The sequence below is a fragment of the Durio zibethinus genome, chromosome 4, assembly GCF_047325235.1.
Source record: "Durio zibethinus cultivar Kanyao isolate XHJ-2024 chromosome 4, ASM4732523v1, whole genome shotgun sequence".
Classification (NCBI taxonomy): Eukaryota; Viridiplantae; Streptophyta; class Magnoliopsida; order Malvales; family Malvaceae; genus Durio; species Durio zibethinus.
This window is the reverse complement of record NC_143165.1, coordinates 5,238,423-5,241,287: the sequence shown is the minus strand read 5'-3', so window position 1 is coordinate 5,241,287 and position 2,865 is coordinate 5,238,423. Positions and strand designations below refer to the sequence as shown.

General features: G+C 34.4%; 1 protein-coding gene across 1 annotated transcript; it reads left to right on the top strand.

The window, feature by feature from the left end:
• The first annotated feature begins 624 nt into the window (after positions 1 to 624).
• Positions 625 to 2,352, top strand: LOC111288288 (transcription factor bHLH14-like). Its single transcript, XM_022879111.2, has one exon. The coding sequence runs from the start codon at positions 764 to 766 to the stop codon at positions 2,216 to 2,218; it is 1,455 nt and encodes a 484-aa protein (XP_022734846.1). The 5' UTR covers positions 625 to 763; the 3' UTR covers positions 2,219 to 2,352.
• The last annotated feature ends 513 nt before the right edge of the window (positions 2,353 to 2,865 follow it).

The following is a 2,865-nucleotide window of genomic DNA, read 5'->3' as shown; positions in this document are numbered from 1 at the left end:
ATTTATTCTTTTAATAAGTTTTAATTAATTTTAAAATTTTATTAAAAAAATAAATTTTTTAAGTGACAAATTAAACGTAGCTAAAGAAATTTATGGCGACTCCTTTTATTTTAAAACTTTTTTTAAAATTTTCGTTTGGCTTTCTTCAAAATTGTTGTAATAAGATTAATGTTATGAATTATCTTTAAATTAAAGTGAAATATTTGATGTGATTTTTAAATTTTAAAAATTTTTAATAAGATATATGAATCATGAATTTAATAATTAATATAAATAATATTCATTCTTAATGTAAGTAGCATGAAATAATAACAAAAAATAGATAAATAACTTTTCTAATATCATATTAATTAATATATTAATAATTCAAATATCTATTATTATAATAAAAAACTACCGGTAACATTAAATTTTTTATAGCTTAACAAAAAAGGGCCCTGAATTCAAAAATAATAATAAAAGAAGCCACGGGGCCCAGACGGGAACCCTACACATCAGTAGCCACTGGCCTGTCGCTATCACTACACGTGCCAGTGGTGCCCAATAGCGACGCACCTAATTGGCTAATCTGGACACTTTTGCCTCCCTACACCAAACTGAACTTTTATGCCTTTATAAACCCTCATCACCCTTTTCTACTCTATAAAAAAAACTTTCAATCCCTTTTTTTTTATATAATTTTTCAATACCAATTATTGTAAAATTTTTAATTTTTTTAATCTCTTGCCACTGCAGTCTACAAGTTTTCTTCTGTGTGACAACCATGGAAGAGCAAATAATCTCACCATCTTCACCTCCTTCATTGGTCTCCTTTTCCCAGGAAACTCCACCTTCAACTCTCCAGCACAGGCTCCAATTTGTACTTCAAAGCCAGCAAGATTGGTGGGCATATGCAATTTTTTGGCAGACATCAAACGATGACCATGGCCGTCTGTTCTTGGCTTGGGCCGATGGTCATTTTCAAGGCACCAAAGATACCCCTCTGAAATTAAGTGCCAATTATCCCAACATTCCGGGCTTAAACAATGAACGAAGAAAGGTGATGAAAGAAATCCAGGCCCTCGTTGGAGACAACAATTGCATCGATATGTCGATGATCGACGGCACTGATAACACTGATGCTGAATGGTTCTACGTGATGTCATTGACTCGATCATTCTCTGTTGGAGATGGGATTCCAGGCAAGGCTCTTAGTACTGGCTCTTTGATTTGGTTAACTGGTGCTCATGAGTTGCAATTTTACAATTGTGATAGAGCTAGAGAAGCACAAATGCATGGCATTGAAACACTGGTTTGTATACCAACTTCCCGTGGGGTTCTTGAACTAGGATCCTCAGAAATGATCAGGGAAAACTGGGGTTTAGTCCAACAAGTGAAATCCCTATTCGGGTCCGATCTCATTGGTTTGGTACAAAAACAATCGATTCCAAATCCAAATCTAACCGCAGCTCCTATCCAGTTCCTTGACAAAAACATCTCTTTTGCAGATATCGGCCTAATTGCCGGTGTTGAAGAAGAGAACCACAACAACCAAACCAATTCCACAAAACCTGGGCAATCTTCTTATGTGGACTCGAAGCTTTCAGATTCTGATTGTCCATTACCAGCTATGAAAAATAGAGAGAAGAGAAGCCCAAAGAAACGCGGAAGAAAACCAGGGCTCGGCCGAGAGACACCGTTGAATCACGTGGAAGCTGAGAGGCAACGCCGTGATAAGCTGAACCACAGATTCTACTCCCTCCGAGCTGTAGTCCCGAACGTGTCGCGCATGGACAAAGCATCGCTCTTATCTGATGCTGTCTCATACATCAAAGAGCTAAAGACGAAAATTGAAAAACTGGAGTCACAGCTTCAGAGAGAGTGTAAGAAAGTGAAGGTAGAAATGATGGATGCTATGGATAATCAAAGCACTACCACTTCTGTGGATCAGGCAGCCAGGTCCAGCAATTCATCCTCTGGAACTGCTGGCTCTGGTGGCCTTGAACTTGATATCAAGATTTTGGGAAATGATGCAATGATTAGGTTTCAATCAGAAAATGTAAACTATCCAGCGGCCAGGTTAATGTCTGCCCTTCGTGATCTTGAGTTTCTGGTCCATCATGCGAGCATGTCGTGTGTTAACGAGCTCATGATCCAGGGTATTGTAGTGAGGGTTCCTGATGGATTGAGAACTGAAGAAGGCCTCAAATCTGCTCTTCTCAGGAGGCTAGAGCAGTAAGGCTTATCAGTAAGATGAAGGAAATTTTGTTTTTAATGCTTTAATTTTTTTTCCCCAGTTCTTGTGTTTTTGGTTGATTTTCCTTTCAGCTTTATGTACTGTTTGTCATGTAATAAAGGATGTAAAATTGAGCAGCTTTCTTTTTTCTGTTCAATTTCAGATTTAATAATTTCAAATATTATACAATAATAAAATTTAAAAATAATAAAATTTAAAATTTTAATAAAAATTTTATATGAAGTTTTTAAAAAATAATTTATGATTAAAATATTAATATTAATTATAAAACGATAATTTTTATATTTTATATTTATCTGATATAAAATAATCATGTTATGAAGTACTTTCTTTTATCTAAATTTTTCTACATGTTTTTTTTATGTGACTGTTCCCCAGTCTATGACAGTTTGAGCTTCAAAAGACACCAAACCTTAACGAATAAACCTAAAAAACAATAAAAAAGAACTACCCCCGGCTGTTCGCCCCAAAACAAAACCAAAAAATATATATATTATTGTACATTGATAGCACGTTCATTGATCTATACATGCCCGTTCATTTTATATATATTTTGAAGTTTTTAATTTATTTTTAAAATTTTTATTTTATTATTTAGATGATTGAAAAATATATATATATTATATATA